A 19,583-nucleotide genomic window follows, 5' to 3' on the forward strand; every position below is an offset into this window, starting at 1 on the left:
AACCTGAACCTTTCACTAGACTTAATATCTGTGCTTTTACAGATACATTAATGTGGAGGCAAGTGCCCACAGCCAGTTGGAATGGACTTCCAGCTAGGCTAGAAAGACTTTAAAAAGTACCCTCCCTTCTCCCCAGAAGAAGGAAATATAGTTCTTCCTCTTTTATTTCCTTGTTTTAATCCCTTCATTCCTTCCAGTTTGTTTTTAACCTAATACTTTAACAAGAATCCTTTTTATCTGCATAATGCCTAAGAACCCACTTCAGGTTGCCAACTTGTCATTCACACTAGAGGTGAGGGGGACAGCAGTGATTGGAGAAAGTTTGCAAAGTTGGAATTAGGATCTGTAGGGTGTGGACATTGAATCTCTGAACCTCATTCCAAAGGTTTGACAGATCTGTATTTTTACTTATTATGAAAATAATATGAACTCATTGTAGAACATTAAGGAAATATAGCAAAGATTTTCAAAAATTCAATAAGAATCATCTATAATTTCATCTCTAGAGATACTTCTTCCTTGCTTTTTCTTTTTTCATGATGTCTTATGTTTATTTTCCCAATGTCAGTATATATTTCTACTTAATTGACATTATACTGAACATACTTGTTGGTATTCTGCTTTTAAAAATTCACAATTTCTCAGATGATGAAAGTTGTTTATAAGTATTATTTGTAATGGTTGTTTCATGCTCTGTCATAAGAGTGCATCCTGATTTGTTGAACTATTTCCTGTCATTGGTCTTGAATGTCCTTTCCAGAGCTCTGCTTTTGTGAATAACATCAGGGTGAGCATCCTTGTACATCAGTCTTTGTACACATTTCACGTAACTTCACATGGGTCAGTCCTAATGGGTGAACTGGGAGAGCTGTTTCCTGGTGAATACAATTCCTGGTGAACTGGGAGGGTACTGTGTGAATGATGCAGATTATCCTGCAGGCCCGCTGGCCATGAAACCGTGGGTCAGTGCTGGGCCTCTCTAAGCTTCTCTTTCCCTGTCTGTAAAATGAGGATAAATCACAACCCTACCTCATAACCTTGCTGTGAGCATAAAAGCCCAGCACAATATCTGGCCTATTAGCGAATAAGTGCCTAATTACTGTGGTTATTATCCTTGTTGTTATCTGGTCATACCAATTACTCTCCCATATGAGGAAGAAAGAAGTCACTGGATTAGGGGAACCACTTCTGAGCTGAGCAGGGGAAGAGAACAAAGGGCAGAAGCCAACACCCCTGCTGTTGGGGGCTGGAGGCCAGCCTGTGTTAATTCACTGAACCCTCTGGATCCTCATGACTGCATTTCTCAAAGTGGGGGATATACACTGCTGGCGAAAGCCCAGATCATTTTGTATATGACCAGACAAATGTTTTCAATTGCCTTTAAATTTATATATTTATTTAGTGTGTATTGACTGGGGACCGGCCCACAAGTAAACATAACTTCTCCCTGCCCCATCCAGTTTTCTAATGTTACTGCTTAGCACAGGGGTCAGGTTTTTCAGGAAAGGAGCAGATTTTTGGATTTGTAGTGCTATTTAGCTCTGCTCTGGTGTTCTGAAAGCAGCCATAGACAATATGGAAACGAAGGAGATGGCATTATTTACAAAACAGGCAACAGTGAGTTTGGCCCATTAACTACAAGTTTGTTAACTCAGCGTGATACAAAGATAGGTTTTTAAATATTCATCTCTTCAAGACAGCATGGGGTTATGGCAGGGAGCATGAATGTGGTGCGTGGATGGGTACCATTTGCAGAAATGCTTTTCACAGCAAGGAGTTACAAGTGAGCAAACAGGCTTAACGATGGCAAGATACCAGAGCTGAGTCTGCCCGATTGCCAAGATCATTTCCCCTACCATTCTTGATGTGCGTGAGATCTTTGCTCTGCCCTGCCATCTGTCATTATGTGGGCAACCCAGTGGGACTGGAAAGAGTTTCATCATCAACTTCCAATACCTAACCCACCCAGCAGTTTGCCACTGAGGGGCCATCCCTCGTTCCTTCTTAGTGAGCCTCTCCAGAGCCGTGTGCGGCTCCTCACACGTCACATGGGATGCTGGGAGAATCAGAGCCACACGTTCAGTGACTCAGGCTTCCCAGGTGCGGAGCTGTAACGTGGCCCATTCGTCTCCCACGGACTTTGACGACACAACCACAGCTGCTGTTGTTTCTGTTACATACACTCGTTCTCTCGGCTGTTATTCAGATTAGACTCCATATGGTGCTGGGTCAAAGCACTTCTTGTTTCATGAGGATAAGATTGAGGACAAGGAGAGAGATGGGGGGGCATCATTACCTTTCTCTGTTTGCCCATTGCCCTGCCTCTGGTTTCTGCATTCCCTTCATCTCTGCCTCAGCTTCCATTGATCGTAAAACAGAAAAAGAGATTGAGTCTTGAAGCTCGCAGGGGAAGAAGGTGTGATGGGACCACATGGGTCACTGTTTTTAAAATGTTCTGAAGTCTTCAGCCATCACTAAAGAGCTAGCAGTCTCACGAAAGCAGCGAAGGACAGGAAGGCAGCTTTTCTTTTTTCTTTTGCTTCCGATCACCTTTGGCCTTTTGCTTTGAGAACATCCCCAGTTGAGAGGCTGGAGAAGACAGCAACGAGTAGCCAGGATCCCTGTGGGATCAGAGCCATCCAGCGGCTGCCAAATCTCCACTGGTTGGTGGCTTATAAATAGAACATTTCCCCTCTTAAACCTAAGAAGGATGGACGCATTAGTGGGGATGGTGGCCTGGCCTCCTATGTGCTGGCCCACGAGGGAGTCAGCTGAGTACACCTTCCCCTCCAGCTTTCTCTCTACGCCTGCCAGCCAGAGTTGATAGAAGACAGGCGTGCATTCCCTTCCCGCTGCCCCCAGCCCCTCTTGGCCCTTCTTCTTTCCCTTTTTCCTCCATGGCAGCTTTTTGTCACCACGACTTTCTTCTCCTGAGCCACGGTAGGATAAGATGGTCCCCTGCTCTCTCACTGAAGTGCTGACCCCCAGCCTGCTTTTCCTTATGAGTTGTGAACACGGCACAGCTGGTTGCTGTGGCCTGTGTAGAGTGGCAACAGCCCGGCATGAGCGCTGGGGGCTAGCAGGAGAGGAGGGAGAAGGAATGGATTGTTTGCTCTGAGATGCTATTCTCTGGGTTCCCAGCCCTTTGGTTTGGTGACACCCCACCCCCCAAGGACATGGCTGACCCGGGTACTCCTGAGACTTGCCTGGACAGTCAGAAGACTCCCGGCTTGTCCTCAAATCTGTCCTCTCCTCAGCCAGCTTTAGACTGACAAATGCAGCCAGCGCGTGACTTCGCTGTGGCCCCCCCTTCCCCTCAGCCATGTGGGCTCTGGACAGACAGCAGGCTGCCGCCTGGCAGGTGCCCACCACCCCTTGGCATCCCAGTTTGGGCTTCAACCAAGGAACAGCGAGCAGGTCGTTGGCAACATCCTTAACTCTTAAAGCCCAGGGCAAGGGGCTGTGGAGACAGAGACTGATTTTCCTCACTGGCACCAAGTGCAGGCTCTTGACCAATGATATCATTAGTGATAAACATTATCATTAGCACATACTGTGTCCCAGGCAATGTGCTTAGTGTCTGACCTACATTATATTTGATCTTTGTAAGAACTCTGTGAGGCAGATGGTAGTATTGACCCCATTTACAGATGAGAAAACTGAGGCTTCATCCTAAGTGCAAACTTGTGGTCACTCAAGATCATTCCTTCCCACCCTGATCAGCATTCAGAGTGTGCACCTCTCATTCAGCATGTGAGATTTAGTGAAAGCTGTCAAGTACTGTTGCCCACAGTGGGGGGAGTTTTGAGTAGTGGTTGGGAATGTTGGTTCTGGAGTATTATTACACATGTGTTTGGAATCCCACCCTCATGGCTTATTGAATTTGTGACTGTGGGAAATAAATTTATCCAGACCTCAGTTTCTTTATCTGTAAAATGAGGATAGTCTTACTGTCTACATCATTGGTTTCTTTGAGAGTATCAAAGGAGAATAAACTGGAAATTCTTTAATCAGTGGTGCTTGGTATGCTAAGCAGTCATTAAATGTTGCTCTCTGCTGTTATTATCAATAACATCATCATTAGCTGAAACCAGAGGCTATTTATATAAAGCCTGACACTGGATAGTTTCTTTCAGAGTTCCTCAGAGTGCCTTCACATGCATTACTTTTTTTGATTTCTACCATGCTTGATCTTCAAGATGAGAAAAAGGGTCCGAGAGGTGATATATTCCCACATCATACAATATTGTGGTAACTCCAGGTGCAAATCTTAGGCCTCAGGTTCTGAATGGCATCTCCTTCCCTGCCTTCTACTGCCCTGGAGTTTGATGTGTCTGAAAAATAGCTAAACTGTTTCTAGGGCAGATAAGGAGAGGACACGTAGTTAGAGGCAAGGAAGGGATCTGGCTGGACAGAGGAGATTGGTTTTCCGCTTGAAACACGTCCACCTTCGGAAAGCTGGCACTGATTTCTTTTGGTTGAGAAATCAGTGCACAGCCACCCAGGCCTCGAGGTAGAAAGGAATTGAGGCCACTGGACTGTAAGTCATTCTTGGGATGTTCAGAATCCCAGGTAGGAGACAAATGGTTCTGATTAAGATGGTTCACATTACCAAGGTGTACGTGCAGCCTTGCTTCTTCACAGCTGTCCTGGTCAGGAATTTAAGGTAGACAGGGAGATTGCAGATGTCAAAACCCACAAGGAAACTGTCCTTCCTCCCTCCTTCCACCCCACACTGGTCTGCAGTTCTCAGCTGTACTGTGCAGGAACTCACCTGCTGCCGCTTTGGCTGCCTCTGGCTGAGAACTGGAACATCTGAGACTGGCAGGTTTATTCCAAGCCAGGCAGGGTTTTCATCTCTTCCTCTGCTACCTGTTTTACTCCCCGTCCTTCTCGGCTTATTTTTCTTAATGTGGGTCTCCAGAAACCATGAGAAAAGAAGATAGGTTCCTGGGTATGTGGTTGGCTAGGGAAGAAAATCCTGATTGGTGGTATTCATGCATAGAGGTCAGAGGGTGAATGAGATCCCTATCAGTGCTGTCTGTTCTGTGCTTCCCCAGCAGACCCCTGCACTTCCCCAGCAGACCCCTGCACTCTAGAAGGTACCAGGGTTCGGTCAGCTGCTCCCCATTGAGGTTCCTGGAGTGTAGGAACTTCTTTACCTATTGATTTCTTGGTGTCTCTGCTGGTGAAAATGTAGGTTATATTTGTTGCTTCCTTCAGAAAATGTGTATTGAAGCTACGGTAGTGAGCAAGGCAGATAAAGTCCCTGAATGAGAGCAGGGACCCCAAACAGTAAGCCAGCAAACAAAGGGAGGCTTCCAAGTGGAGAGAAGGGCTATGAGGAAGTAAGAACAAAGGCATAGGGAGTTACAGGGGAAGGGTGGCTATTTTATATTTATATTTAATTTATTTTTTACTACAGTATAGTTGATTTTACCGTGTTGTGTTAATTACTATTGTACAGTAGAGTGGCTCAGTTATACACCGATACACATTCTTTTTCATATTCTTTTCCGTTATGGTTTAATCACAGGGTATTGCATATAGTTCCCTGTGCTGTACAGCAGGACCTTGTTGTGTATCCATCCTATATGTAACGGTTTGCATCCACTAACCCCAAACTCCCTGTCCATCCCTCTCTTGATGGGTGGCTGTTTTAGATACCAGGGACAGAGGAGGCCTCCTTGAAGAAATGACATTTAAGGAGAAACCTGAACAAACCTAGGGAGGGCGCCACGTCAGGAACTGGCAGAGAAACAAGCACGTACAGAGGCCCCTGCAGCGGAGAAGCTGAACTAGCCATGTTCAAGGAGTATCAGGAAGGACCCTTGTGACTGGATTGGCAGAGACCAGAGGGAGAATGTCCAGGTGGACTGAGCCATGTGAGGCTGTGGTCAGGAGGTAGGATTGCGTTCTAAGTGTCATGAGAAGTCCCTGGCGAGTTGTGATCAGGCGAGTGACATGAGCCAATGTATATTTTTAAAAGATGACTCTGACCGCCGGCAGAGAATACATTGTAGGGGGCAAAAGGAGAAACAGTTGAGAGGCTATGGGAACAGTCCAGGCAAAAGATGATGGTAGCTTGGATCAAAGTGTTAGTAACAGAGAAGTAGCTGGATTCTAGGTTTAAGTTATTGCTGATGGTACTGGCTAACGGATTGGATGTGGGGTGTGATGGCAAGGACTCAAGGATGACTATTGAAATAGGACAGTTTGCTGATAGAATGTGGTACCCTCCCATCTTGTCCTTTCAGCCAGGTTGAAGGTGGTGCCTGGGCTGGTGCAGATTAGGACAGTAGCTCCCAAATGTGTTGTTTGTCACCTTCATTATTTAACATGTGTATATACCCCCTGTAATACTATTTATGTACTATTTTTTAAAATCAATTTGCTCTTCTTAAACTACATTTATTTTAAAAATGCATCAATAATTTTCTAGTACTTATTAAAGTAAGTGTGTTTAGATCATTAATCCATTTTGAGTTTATTTTTGTGTATGGTGTTAGAAAGTGGTCTAGTTTCATTCTTTTACAAGTGGTTGACCAGTTTTCCCAGCACCACTTGTTAAAGAGATTGTCTTTAATCCATTGTATATTCTTGCCTCCTTTGTCAAAGATAAGGTGTCCATATGTGCGTGGATTTATCTCTGGGCTTTCTATTTTGTTCCATTGATCTATATTTCTGTCTTTGTGCCAGTACCATACTGTCTTGATAACTGTGGCTTTGTAGTAGAGCCTGAAGTCAGGTAGGTTGATTCCTCCAGTTCCATTCTTCTTTCTCAAGATCGCTTTGGCTATTCGAGGTTTTTTGTATTTCCATACAAATTGTGAAATTATTTGTTCTAGCTCTGTGAAGAATACCATTGGTAGCTTGATAGGGATTGCATTGAATCTATAAATTGCTTTGGGTAGTATACTCATTTTCACTATATTGATTCTTCCAATCCATGAACATGGTATATTTCTCCATCTATTAGTGTCCTCTTTGATTTCTTTCACTAGTGTTTTATAGTTTTCTATATATAGGTCTTTAGTTTCTTTAGGTAGATATATTCCTAAGTATTTTATTCTTTCCGTTGCAATGGTGACTGGAATTGTTTCCTTAATTTCTCTTTCTGTTTTCTCATTATTAGTGTATAGGAATGCAAGGGATTTCTGTGTGTTGATTTTATATCCTGCAATTTTACTATAGTCATTGATTAGTTCTAGTAATTTTCTGGTGGAGTCTTTAGGGTTTTCTATGTAGAGGATCATGTCATCTGCAAATAGTGAGAGTTTTACTTCTTCTTTTCCAATTTGGATTCCTTTTATTTCTTTTTCTGCTCTGATTGCTGTGGCCAAAACTTCCAAAACTATGTTGAATAGTAATGGTGAAAGTGGGCACCCTTGTCTTGTTCCTGACTTGAGGGGAAATGCTTTCAATTTTTCACCATTGAGGATAATGGATGCTTGGGGCTAGTGCACTGGGACGACCCAGAGGGATGCTATGGGGAGGGAGGAGGGAGGAGGGTTCAGGATGGGGAGCACATGTATACCTGTGATGGATTCATTTTGATATTTGGCAAAACTAATACAATTATGTAAAGTTTAAAAATAAAATAAAATTAAAAAAAAAAGAAAGTAAAGGAAAAAAAATAAACTTCATAACAATGTTGTGGAATGTCAAAAAAAAAAAAAGAAAAGAAAAATGTAATTTAAAGTCAAAAAAAAAAATAAAACGAATTCACGTGAAATTGCAAAAAAAAAAAAATAAAGTAAGTGTGTAACAATTGGAAATATTTATTTGTGAACTACTTGGAATCTTTTCATACACCCCGATGGCACAAGCCAACATTACACTTTGAGGTACACAGCACTGGTGAATCTTTATTATTGGATGAGGAATGTGGAATAGGTATCACCCATTAACTAATAGTCAATAATCATTGGTAGTGGTCTTTAGTGATAATAATTTTAGTCACTTGGTATACAGTACAGTGTTATCTATCCCACATGTGATTCTCATACCTGCTGAAGCATATCCTTTGGGAGGTACCCAGAATCTGCATTGAGCAAGCATGCCCCTGAGTCTGTCCCCTAGGTTTGAGAGCTACTTCTGGAGTAGAAAGGGCAGAATCCAGAAAATAGGGCTCCAGCCCTGGTCCTTCTCTGACTGGCTGTGTGAACTTCAGCAGAGGAACAGGGGATAGAAGAGAATGGCCTCTGGAGCTAGACCAAGTTAGAGCCCTGGTTCCACCGCTCATGAACACCGCAAGCCTACAGGAGCCCCTTAACCTCTTTTGGATCCAAGGTTTCCATCTGCAGAGCAGGGCTGGTGATAATGATAATGGTGATGATATGGTGCAATTAAGTGCCTACTCCAGAGCAACACTATGTGCAAAGTGTTACTACTGCCATCATCATTGTTGGTACCACTTAACATCGTGAGCCTGGCTTTTCTCATCATAAAAACTTAACAGATATATTGGAAAAGTCAAATAAACTATAAGCTATTAATTTATTCTATAAATAGTACCATATTACCCTTCATTATACTTACTAGTGTGGAGACACAGCAAGACGTTTTTAGTAAAAATAGTAGCAATATGTACCCCCATGAGATTACAGTAAGGTTAACATGCACTTGGGTGTGAAGAGTATTTCATCAACTGTAAGTTTGATTCAAGTATTAGAATGTAGTTCAGTTCAGTCGCTCAGTCGTGTCCGACTCTTTGTGATCCCATGAATCACAGCATGCCAGGCCTCCCTGTCCATCACCAACTCCCAGAGTCCACCCAAACCCGTTACCATCAAGTCGGTGATGCCATCCAACCATCTCATCCTCTGTCGTCCCCTTCTCCTCCTGCCCTCAATCTTTCCCAGCATCAGGGTCTTTTCAGATGAGTCAGCTCTTCTCATCAGGTGGCCAAAGTATTGGAGTTTTAGCTTCAACATCAGTCCTTCCAATGAACACCGAGGACTGATCTCCTATAGGATGGACTGGTTGGATCTTCTTGCAGTCCAAGGGACTCTCAAGAGTCTTCTCCAACACCACAGTTCAAAAGCCTCAATCCTTTGGCTCTCAGCTTTCTTTATAGTCCAATTCTCACATCCATACATGACCACTGGAATAACCATAGCCTTGACTAGATGGACCTTTGTTGACAAAGTAATGTCTCTGCTTTTTAATATGCTGTCTAGGTTGGTCATAATTTTCTTTCCAAGGAATAAGCGTCTTTTAATTTCATGGCTGCAGTCACCATCTACAGTGATTTTGGAGCCCAGAAAAATAAAGTCAGCCACTGTTTCCACTCTATTTCTGTTTCCCTTTCTATCTGTCATGAAGTGATGGGACCAGATGCCACGATCTTTGTTTTCTGAATGTTGAGGTTTGAGTCAACTTTTTCACTCTCCTCTTTCACTTTCATCAAGAGGCTCTTTGGTTCTTCTTCACTTTCTGCCGTAAGGGTGGTATCATCTGCATATCTGAGGTTATTGATATTTCTCCCAGCAATCTTGATTCCAGCTTGTGTTTCTTCCAGCCCAGCGTTTCTCATGATGTACTCTGCATATAAGTTAAATAAGCAGGGTGACAATATATAGCCTTGATGTACTCCTTTTCCTATTTGGAACCAGTTTGTTGTTCCATGTCCAGTTCTAACTGTTGCTTCCTGACCTGCATACAGGTTCCTCAAGAGGCAGGTCAGGTGGTCTGGTATGCCCATCTCTTTCAGAATAGTTACTATATCCTAATAATCATAGTACTGGTAATGACCATTTACTGAATACTAGCCAAGTCTCAGTTGTTGTCCATTTCATTTGACCTTTGTAGCATTAAGGTGAGTTACCACACCACACAGGTGAGGAAGGTGAAGATTCTTGCCGAAGAGCATAATGGCCAGAGGTGGCAGAGACAGGCATCCAAGCCAGATCTGTCCGGCCTTAAAATTCATTGTTCTCTTTCCAGTACATACAGCTTCTGTTGGTGTTACTTCAGTTAATATTAAAGTTCATTCACATTCCCTGAGTACCTACCAGCCAGGGAACAGAATAGAGGGCAGTTGGCAGTGAAGTGAAATGGGTCACAGGTTTGGGGAGCTGATCTGGGATTAAAACTGGCTCTGGGTAAATTGCCCAAGTAGAGAACTCACACCTTTCCTGGACCCCACTGGAAGCTTCACAGCCAGGAAGCCCTGGCAACTCTGGGGCTTCACATTTTGAGGAAAAGGATGTGAGCCCCTCTGAGTGTGTGAGCCAACTGGAAATCTCTTTTCCAGATAGGATTTTGTATTAAATTGAGTATGGGTGTTTTTCTTCATGGCTTTTAATGGTGCTGAAATTTGATTAAATTCAGAAGGAGTGAGGCAGGCCAGGCTTTAAAGAGCAAATCACATAGGGAAAGGGAGTAAATTTCTGTGGTGAGAACGTGCCCCAGGAACTGTCCATAAAATGGTGGGCTGGTCTCAGCAACTCCAGACAACTTCCTGTATCCATCAGCATTAGAAACACAGCATGGACTTCCTTTACCTCAGTTCTCTTGTTTTTATTTCCAGAAAATTCCATTTCTCCCATAAAAAGAAAAAAAAAACTTGAAAGGTATTTTTTTTTTAAATCAAAGAAAAGTTGAATAAAGAAAAAAATCTGTCAAACACCAGCTTTAGGAAACTGTTAATTCCATCTAATTCATGTTGAGCCTAATTCAGGTAAGTCAATTCCTCTCTTTTTGAGGAGAGGTCTGAGGTCTGTTAGAATTCCTGGGAGGCATGTCTGGGGAAACTTTGGGACATATCTCAAAGTGTCGTTTTTTTTTCAGAGTATATGTCCATCAGTCAGCCTATGCTGTGAAAAGGTCCCTTCTATTCAGAACTGGTGATTTGGCCACTTCTTACCTAGTTTCTGGGTGCTTTGAATACTAAGGATTTGGAGACGGGCAGCACCTAGTCAGTGATTTTTATAAGAGGGACTTTGGGACCTCAAGAGTGAGTGGCACAAAATTCAGGAGGTGAATGCTCTTGTTTTCTAGAGCTTTCTCTACCCTCAGGCCTGTCTGACTGTTTTTTTGTTTTTTGTTTTTAATGATTTTATTTATTTATTTTTATTTTTCACTGCACTGGGTCTTCACTGCTTTTCTTGAGCTTTCTCCAGTTGCAGTGAGTGGGAACTACTTCTTCATTGTGGTTTGAAGGCTCCTCATTATGGTGGCTTCTCACTGTAGAGCACAGCCTCTAGAGTGAGGGCTCAGTAGTTGCGGTACACAGGCTTAGTTTCTCCACAGCATGTGGGATCTTCCTGGACCAGGACTTGAACCCATGTCTCCTGCATTGGTAGGTGGATTCCTATGTACTGTACCACCAGGGAAGTCCTGTCCGACTGTTTAGATGGCCTAGTTAGTATGTGCAAGCAAAGCATTTCAATTAATAAAAGTGTCCAGGAAACCTAAACTTGATTTTTATCTCCTCTATTCTATGTCTTGGCTTGCATAGTTTTTGTTTTTCCCCTCTCTGGGACTGATTCTTAAGGCTGTACTGCTTGGTAATACCTGTTTATATTGATACAGGAAGGAAGTGGTTAGATTAAGCCATTCGTTTCTTTATTTAACCTTTTATCCTCAGAGAAGATGGAAAAGTGGAGGACCAGAAGCTTAGATAACCTATCTGCTTTCATAGGTTTACATCAGTTGAAGTTTGAAAGGTCACTTTGACTCTGCCACACTGTCCTTCTGCCGTTCTTCCTACCATTCAGTCACCACTTTACAGATCCATGTATCCAGAATGAAAAGTTACACCAAATGAAAAGTTACATGCTTCTACTTCATTTCCAGCATTATGGTGGACAGTGGATGACAGAGATTTAGTAGTAATAACAATAAATCAGTAAAGTTATATATGGACCATTGTCTTTATGAATGCATATCCAGCTTGGTAGACAGAAATCTTTTGCAGGATTGTACAAATAAATGTAGGCTTGTACTCATACTGCATACTCTGATGGAGAGGTTAAGGAAGGCATCAACCTAGGTGGAGGGGTCAGAGAAGCTTTTTTACAGGAGATGATACTTGAAGGGGAAGACCTGAGAATTTGGAGTCACATGGGCCAAAGGGCTCCCAGGAGTGAAACACAGCTTGTGCAAAGGCTGAGGAGAAAGTGTGGTTAATTGGATTCTCTGAGAGGAAGCCAGTGTGTTTGGGATGCTGAGACCTGGGGGAGGGCCATGAGACAAAGCTGGAGCCAGACCATGCAGAGCTGTGTGGGCCATATTAGGGGCCAGGGTTATGCTTCTAAGAGCAGCTGGGTGCCATTGAATGATTTTAGGCAGAAAGGTGATGTGGTCTGGTTTTGTCAAGGTCATGGGGGCTGCAGGGTTGAGGGGAAGGGTTGAGGGCAGATTGGAGGGAGCCAGAGGAGGTGTGAGCCAAGGAGACCAGTTGGGAGGGCCTTGCAGCTGTCCTGGTAACAGATGGGTCCAGGACCAGGGTGGTGTGGTGAAGGCAGAGAGAACTAGATAAAATTAAGATGGCATTAGGCGGAAAAACTGAGGTGAATAATTTGGATGTGGGAGACAAGAAAGAAGGGAAGTGCTAAGGGTTAAGTTCATGATTTTATAGTAGCTTTCACTCTTTACCGTCACCTACATGCTTCTTCTTCTTCTTCTTTTTTTTTTTTTAAAGGCCAAGGAAAGCTTCATATGAGGTAACATGAGGTAACATGAAGTACCAAAAGCTTCAGAACAGGGCATTGAATGTTATGCTAAAATCCATGTGTATACCTGACCCACCAGCCTCCTCCTTTTAAACAATTTGACTGATCTTTAAAATATATTGCTGTTTTAAGCCCATTGTAGTAAAGCAGTCAGTTCCTGGATCTAACGTGTTTCCCTTTTCTCAGAGTTCATACCCTGGGCATGGTAAGCAGAGACCAAATAGTCTGCTAGACATCCTCCTCCTGCTTTGGCCCTAAGAATCTCCAGGTTGACTGAGAGTCAAGCTGCCTGTCCCATGTCCTTCTGTTCCCCATAAAACTTCGAGAAAATAGCTTTGTGTGACCCTGGCCCTTAACTTCCTCTAAAAACAGACAAATAATGCTTCAAAAGTTGACATGACAGTTAAGAGGATGACCCTTTTCTAACTTGGCAGGTCAGCCTGGGTGTTTGTGTGAGCTCTGTGAATATTCATTATCTGACAACTGTTTGGCCTGCCCTTTGTGTAAACCTGGGCAGAGCTGAACTCATGGCTGAGAGAGGAAGGTAAACCAGTCCAGGCCTTAGCTGCCAGACGGTGAGTGTCTGGCCCAGGAGGTACCACCCCTGCAACAACTCATTGCCAGTCAAATTAAGGGAATAATGCAAGCCTAGTAGATATTTAATGAGAGATTATTTCTGGAGATTATAAGGATACAGCAATTGCAAATAAATCCCTGACCTTTTCTGAGCCTGGGCTCAGTAAAAGAGCTGAATCACCTGCTTGAAGGGATTAAGGACAGCCGCTTCCATCTGGCAGGCTGCTCAGACTTTTTCTGTTATTAGCAAACTCTGCTCAGTGGTGATGGTGTTCTAAACCTAATAGTGGGAACTGGATTTTCCAAATAGAAGATCTCAATTAACTTAGCTTATGTATCTGCTGGACAGTGATCAGGACTAATGATCTGATTATGGATTCACTGTAGTCCCTGTCACATCAGTGGTACTCAGTACATGTTAAATAGGAAAGAAATTGTTCATCATCAGTAACCTAATCACGATGTCAGCAGGAAACTCAGACTGGTGAGAATAGAATTCAAACCTGTGTATTTGTCTGTGTGTGTGTGTGTGTGCGCGCGCGAACCAGAGATAGAAAGATACAGGAAGTGCCAGGGTAGGGGGTAGTGTAATAATTTATACCAGTTACAGTTTAGAGATTTACAACAGTGATAGTTGAAGTGTTTTTCATGAGTTCCTTATTAGGACTGTTGTTTGATATTAATTCCATTTCTTAACACAGTTTTGTTTATGGAACTGTAGTAATTATCATCAGTATACAGCTTGAACACATTAGAGGCTTATAGTGTTACCTTGAACTCTTAGCATTTGACTTGGTAATATATGAATTTGTTATATGCATTTGAACTTAGACAACTAATAAATACTAGTACTGTTATATGTGTAATGCCTTTATGTGTAACATCTGTGTAAGATTTATTTCATGAAAAGGGTTTTGCTGGTATAAAATGAATTGCAGAACCTCTAATTTTGGGAAAACCAAAGAAGGAATATTTACTCAGAGATTTTGGGTGAGGGGCATTTTTCTTTGCCATTTTCCAAAAGACATGAGTGTAATTAGTGTGGGTTAGTGGAATTTAAGTTTTTTTCTGAATATACTTGGGGGATAGCATTGTATTCTTTTCCGTTAGCTATTACCTACTTAAAGAAGGAGCCAACTTCCCACAGTTCCATGGGACAAGGTCAAGGCCTGATTTGTCTCTGCAGGGTTATATCTAGCTCTGTCCATATTTCTTCCCGTAGTTGGGCTAGTGGCTTTATGAGCATGTATCTTCTGGCCACTGGGGTCATCACTGTCTGCTGCCACGTTATTTCTAATTTTAACCATGTTCTTGGGGTAGGGAAGCAAAGTAGTCTTTGTCCAGAACAGAAGTTCCTCAATGCCTAGAACACGACCATGTTCACAAACCTAACCTTAAAATTTCCGAATTTGGAATCCATCTCAGCAACTCCCCAGAGCACTGTCCACAACTTCCGTTCTTTTTCTCCCAAACTTCCTTGACTATCATCCCTGTGCAAGAATCCTCCTAACCACCTCTCAAAAGGAGAACCGAAAGGCTTCAACTGACTATTGAATCATGTTATGGACATTTAGGAAGCATCCTTGGGTATAGAAAATAATTCCCCCTCTGACAAATACTTGCCAGTAGGCTCTATTCTGACTACTGTGTAAAGGAATGAACATTCTCCCCTGCACATGAAAAGGTGCCCAGCACCACTAGTCATTAGGGAAATGCAAGTAAAAACCGCAGTGAGATACCATTTCATGTCCAGAATGGCAGTAATTAAGAAGACAATAACAAATGTTGGTAAGGCCCTGGAGAACTTGGAACTTTCATATGTCACTGGTGGGAATGTGAAGTGGTTCAGCACTTTTAGAAAGCAGTTTGGCATTTCTTCAAAAAGTTAAGCATAGAGTTACCATATAACCTAGCACTTCTAACCTTGGGCACATAATGAACAGAAATGAAAATATATGTTCACACAAAGATTTGTACACCAGTGTGTTCCTAGTAGCATTATTCATTATAGTCAAAAAGCAAAAATGGTAACTGATGAATGGATAAATGAAATGTGGTGTATCCAGGCAATGAAATGTTATTTAGTCATAAAATGGAGTAAAGTGTATTGATGCTGCATTGTAGAAAAATCATTGTAGAAAAAGCATTAAACTAAGTGAAAGAAACTAAATACAAAAGACCACATATTATATTATTGCTTGTACATGAAATGTCCAGAATAGGCAAATCTATAGAAACAGAAGATAGATTTCTGGTTTCTAGGAGCTGAGGGAAGAGAGAAATAGAGAGTTACTGTTAATGTGTATAAGGTTTTTCATGGGAGTATTGAAAATGTTATGTAGAGAATGGTGATTGGTTCATGACTTTGAAATATACTAGAAATTGAATTGTAAAACTTACAAATGAATTGTAAGTTTTAAATGAGTGAACACTACAGTATGTGAATTATATCTTAGTGAGTTATCATTTTTAAAAAAATCTTGCTTTGATTCCAGTAGATATTTAGACTATGTATTATGGTTTGTCATAAAATTTGAGAAAACTCAATGGTATGAGTTGAGCTTCATTTGGAAGAATGGTCCTTTTCTGAGTCAGAAAGCTATATACAACACAATGTGCAGAGTAAACACTCGGTTCATACTAGAAGAAACAAGGGCTTGAATTAGTAGACTGTAGCTTTAAGAGAATAAGAACAATGATTTGTATAGCAGGTGCTCTCCAGGAAGAAAAACATCATTTCCCCCCCTTCTCTGGTACTTTATTTACTATCCTAGAGATAGTAAGTATGTTTAATAATAAGTACCACAAAATGATATGTACACATGTAAGAGCTAAAGCTGGTTCTCTTTGGGAAGAGAAGTTTGGGGAAATTACTGTTCCTTTTTGGTTTGATTTGGGGAATTTTCAGTAATTTTTAAAGGATTTTTTTTTCTTCATTGGACCTATATTCAACCATATACATTAAAAATTGGAGAGATTCCATTTGGATGAGATCCAAGATGAGTTCAAGTTCTGCTCAGTTCTCGTATTTTACAAGTGTATTTCTTGCCCTGAGATGATGACAAATCATTTATAAATATTCACTTTCCTTCTTCCTTCCATTCCCTTCTCCACTCAGATCACTGGTTTGTATAACATCTTGTCCTGATATCCAAAGGAGGTCAAAGATTCTTAAAGATTACCATGCACATCTTATCATTGGGTAATCAGAGCATGGGAATGAATTTTGTTGGGTTTTCAGCCCTGTTGCCAGGTTGGCAGTTGGTTCTGCATTGTGGGAAAGTTGGTGCTACTTGTCATTTATTTTCTGAGTGACAAGAGGGTGTTTTGGAGCAAATGGAGAACCTGTCACTGCCTGCTGGTTTACCGCATAGAGGGTGGGTCTTCCACATTAGTGCTTTTCCCTTAGATACCTTCTTTGTCCTTGGCTGTTTTAATTTCCCCCCAGTCAGTTTTCCTTTTTTTCCCTTTTTCTAGTCATCTGAGCAGACTTTTATTCTTCCTTTTAACTCAGAGTCACTTTTTTTTTTAATTTTTATTTTTCAGAGTCACTTTTTTTTTTTTAATTAATTTTATTCTATTCTCAAACTTTACATAATTGTATTAGTTCTGCCAAACATCAAAATGAATCCACCACGGGTATACACATGTTCCCCATCCTGAACCCCCCTCCCTCCTCCCTCCCCACACCATCCTTCTGGGTCGTCCCAGTGCACCAGCCCCAAGCATCCAGTATCGTGCATTGAACCTGGACTGGCATCTCGTTTCATACATGATATTTTACATGTTAGTCACTTTTAAGGCAGTTAAAGTTGTAATGGCTCTGGAGTGAGTCTCCCACATATTAGCTTTTCAGCTTTGGTCAAGATAGTTAGCTTTGCCAAATCTGTTTCTTCTTGTGTAATTTGGGGCTCATGATAGTACCAACCTAGAGGACTTGCTGGGATTAAACAAGGTGAGCTCTGTGAAGTACTTACTGACATTTATTGAGCATTTAATTTATGCTTTTTGAAGGAGACCAGCACACAGTTAGTCCTAAAGCTCCTGACAATAGCAAAACAAGTTAAAGTTTGCCTGGTTACTCCTTCAGCAAAGTACTCATCACTCTGTGCTGTGTTTCTTCTGCTGTTAATAGATGATAACCTTGCAGAGAGTTACCATGAGAATTAAATGAGATAATATGTGCAAAGCACTTTGAACTGTACCTGGCATATGGTAAGCTCTCCGTGAATGCTAGCAGTTTTAAATCTTGAATCATTCCTGTACTTTCAGTGGAAAAAAAGAGAAGAATCCTTAGCAACACCATGGGACTGAGTCATGCTGGGTTGGTCAAGCCCTGTTCCGGGGTTGGTATGTGTGCGGCCAGCAACTTGACTGCCTTCTTCTTCCTCTTTCAGCTGCACAGTTGGACAGCATTGGCTTCAGCATCATCAAGAAATGCATCCATGCTGTGGAAACCAGAGGTAAAATAGTTTAGCAGATGGCATTGTTCTTGGCAAAGGTCACACATCTGGTGAAGTGGCAGACCTGTGACCTGCTGTTTCCCAATCTCTAGTGACTCATTAACTCTCCAAATGCCACTGGCAGTGTGTTTCCACAGCTTGTGTTGTTCTGAAGCACAAGGGCTCTCAGCTGATTTGATTCATTTGGTGGCATTAACCTTTTCAGCTAATCAGAAGACTGTTTTAAATACATGCATATCAAATACATAGCATTATAAGGAATCTAGTTACTGATGTGTGGTAGTCACTCAGTCATGTCTGACTCTTTGTGGACCTATGGACTGTAGCCCACCAGGCTTCTCTGTCCAATGAATTCTCCAGGCAAGAATACTGGAGTGGGTTGTCATTCCCCTCTCCAGCAGATCTTCCCAACCCAGGGATCAAACCCAGGTCTCCCACATTGCAGGCAGATTCTTTACCATCTGAGCCACCAGGGAAGCTACTAAGGTTACTGAAATTCAGTTAAAATACTAAAAACCATGGTTGTGATATAATAATATATGTGATTCTTTGTTTACACATCAGGTTCCGGCAGTGGGTCTGATAGCTAGCATAATTCAGAAATAGTGATATTTCAAGATGTCAGTGACAGTTGTAACATATTAGGAAAATATCTTTGGTTTGCAACCAAGTTGCATGTACTGCTAAAGCTGTGATTTGTTGCTTATATTGTAGTGGAAGAAAATGTTTAATTTCAGTTATAGGTTAGTGGAAATAAAGTTGTGATTGTTTTCCTAAGTTGATAGACACCCTGAATTCTCTAGTGAGCCTCCTGGGGTTGTGGACTCCAGATTAGGAATCCTGCCCAGGGCACTATCTAGGTAGGGAGAAAGGGTCAGGCCCCTGGTTTCCTGCAGTGGTGCTGAAGTCACACATTGACCTTTCCTGGGTCCATTGGGCAGCACTTTGAGGTCACAGAAGCTGATTTGTCAGTGGTCTCTGTCCCAGAGGAGATAGCTGCAGAGGAGATTCCTTCATTCTGGCAGTTTCAAGCTTTGAGTACGTTGTCTGTTATATTCCCGAGGAAAGCTGATTGTTGTCTTTCCACTGGATTTGATTTGAACCATTGTCAAAGATGGGAATCTTATTGATTTTCCAACCTCTCAACCCTCCAGCCCTTTTGCTGAGGAAGTTCTGTCTTCTAAAACAGGATCCTTGACTCTTACAAGTTTAGAAATACAAGTATTTTATTAAAGGCTATGAAGCATTGAGTAGAGGGGTAGGGAAAAAAAAAAAAAAAAAAAACAACTAACTAACCATATAAACTTCTACTCCTGTGCATCTAGTCCAGTTCTTTCCAAAGTAATCATTATAATGTGTGCTATTTTTTTTTAAGTTTGCTTATTTCTGCTATACCTTCCTTTAATAAAGAGTTGCAAAGATGTGTAAAACATAGCCAGAGAATATAAAATAGAAGAAGGTGAGATTTCTCTAAATTGATCTTGAGGAAATAAGGTCATGGGCCAGGTTGAGTCATAAAGATGTTTATATAGTAGTGTTAAGGTAAGAAACAAAACAAAAAACAGAAATTGGCCAAATGTCTCAAAAATTGGTTAAACCAAGAATGTGCTACATCCTTGCAGTAAAACACTCTGAATCACTAAAAATGCAGTAGAAATATATTTATTGAAACCTAAGGTTTTTATTAATGTATATTACATGAAAAATGCAAGTTATGAACCAGCAACCAGCCTGTCCACTCTGAACCCATTCTGGGGACGGCAAGGAGAAGGATCATGCCTGCGTGGGCAACTTGTGTTGTGAGTGGCAGTTTCTGCTGTCCTTTGCTGTCTTCCTTGGATTTGTCTATTTTCCATAACTGCAC

The 19,583-nt window shown here is 41.8% G+C and overlaps 1 protein-coding gene across 11 annotated transcripts in view; it reads left to right on the forward strand.

Moving 5' to 3' along the window:
• Positions 1-19,583, forward strand: part of ARHGAP26 (Rho GTPase activating protein 26) — a 475,560-nt gene that overhangs the window by 274,809 nt on the left and 181,168 nt on the right. For all 11 annotated transcript variants that reach the window (XM_086412177.1, XM_086412175.1, XM_086412178.1 and 8 more), the window contains exon 13: positions 17,654-17,719. In XM_086412177.1, the coding sequence (XP_086268303.1) occupies positions 17,654-17,719 (66 nt within the window). The remainder of the gene's footprint in view (positions 1-17,653; positions 17,720-19,583) is intronic.

The sequence above is a fragment of the Bos grunniens genome, chromosome 7, assembly GCF_055505025.1.
Source record: "Bos grunniens cultivar Pamir isolate PY7600 chromosome 7, Bosgru_T2T1.0, whole genome shotgun sequence".
Lineage (NCBI taxonomy): Eukaryota > Metazoa > Chordata > Mammalia > Artiodactyla > Bovidae > Bos > Bos grunniens.